This window comes from Apis dorsata, unplaced genomic scaffold (assembly GCF_000469605.1).
Source record: "Apis dorsata unplaced genomic scaffold, Apis dorsata 1.3 scaffold_397, whole genome shotgun sequence".
Taxonomy (NCBI): domain Eukaryota; kingdom Metazoa; phylum Arthropoda; class Insecta; order Hymenoptera; family Apidae; genus Apis; species Apis dorsata.
Genome location: NW_006263656.1, coordinates 214,219 through 215,571, shown reverse-complemented (window position 1 = coordinate 215,571; position 1,353 = coordinate 214,219). Strand labels below are relative to the sequence as shown.

The 1,353-nt window shown below is 53.1% G+C and overlaps 1 protein-coding gene and 1 long non-coding RNA gene across 2 annotated transcripts in view; one reads left to right on the top strand and one right to left on the bottom strand.

Moving 5' to 3' along the window:
- LOC102681294 (trichohyalin) overlaps nt 1–1,353 on the bottom strand; it is a 185,047-nt gene that overhangs the window by 2,006 nt on the left and 181,688 nt on the right. Inside the window, exon 14 of the mRNA XM_031512191.1 lies at nt 1–1,098. Coding sequence (XP_031368051.1) covers nt 1–1,098 — 1,098 coding nt within the window. The remainder of the gene's footprint in view (nt 1,099–1,353) is intronic.
- Nucleotides 1–1,353, top strand: part of LOC116186052 — a 74,653-nt gene that overhangs the window by 28,358 nt on the left and 44,942 nt on the right. The window lies entirely within an intron of this gene.

Here is a 1,353-nt window from a genome sequence, read left to right as displayed (position 1 = left end):
GGAGCTTCTTCGGAGGGCGGCCTCGGCCTCTCGAAGCGGCGGCTCGAGGCTCGCTCGATGTTCCTATTTCTATCGGGATTCTTCTCGAACGTTCTTTCCCTTTCGTAAGTGGACGTCTTCTGGGCCGTGGTCGGAGACTTTTCCAAGTATCTCTCCCTCTCCCTCTCCCTCTCGAACCTCTGCGGCCCACCACGACTCCTCTCGCAATCGTTATACCTCTCGTACGGCGGGGGTGGCTGCTTATCCTCCCTGCGCTCTAAACTTCTGTAATCGTTCCTTCGTTCTATGAACTTGGGAGGGCTGTGCTCACGAGCGTACTTTTGCGCCGTTTGCTCCAGTTTCTGCGCGATATGCTCCACCTTTCTTCCGGTCTCTGGAATCGTGATTGTGCTCTCGTCATCCGTCCCCGAAGAAGACACCGAGGACATCATCTTCTCGTTCTCGTACTTCGCCTCCTCCTGGGCAACCGGCCGATAACCTCGACGAGAGTTGCGCTCCTGCGCCCCCTCGCTTCTGTCTCCGTAATACTTCTTCCCATCGTACTTCTGATAATCCATCCTCCCACCGTAGGTATCCTCCTCCTCCTCCTCCAACTCTATCTCGTCCTCCTCGGTCTCCTCTTGCTCCTTCCTCTTCGACTCCCTTCCACGTTCCTGCTCGGTTTGCTCGTTGCTCCTCCTCGTAGATTTCCTAGATTGTTCCTCGTTGTTCAACGACTTGCCCTTGTGGCCGGGATTAACCCGACCACGGTTATCGTACTCGTTCTTTTGCGCCCTCTCCTGCGCAGATTTCTTCCCCGATTTCCTGCCCGGCCCGTTCTCCATAGTGGCGCGGTCCGAGAAGTCACGCTTCCGTTCTTGACTGTTGTAGTGGCGATTCTGCTGGTGGTATCTCGTCTCCCCGTTCTCGTTGCTCTGATTCGCATTCGCCTCCGCCCAAATGTCCATCGCTGTCCTGTAAAGGTGCCAGCTCTTCTCGTCCCTCGGTATCGTCTTCCAGGAATCGTTCTCCCAATCCTTGCCGTTCGACTTGTCTTCCTTCTGGTGTTGCTTCACCGCCTCCGTTATTCTATCGGCACGCGGCTTTCTTCTTCGTTGTCTGCGTTTTCGTGCGGGCTCGGGATGAGTAAAAAAAAAAAGAGAGAAAGAAAGAGAGAAAAAGAGAGAAAGAGAGAAAGTGTGAAAGAGAGAAGAAGAGTAGAGAAGAAAGAAGAGAAAGAAGAGAACGAGAGACGAAGAAGAAGAAGAAGAAGAAGAAGAAGAAGAGAAGAGAGCAGGAATAGTGCAGCGTATGGAGAAAAAGAACCAAGAGCCAAGTACGTGGGTAGGATTAGTTATGCGGCTGTCGAGCTTT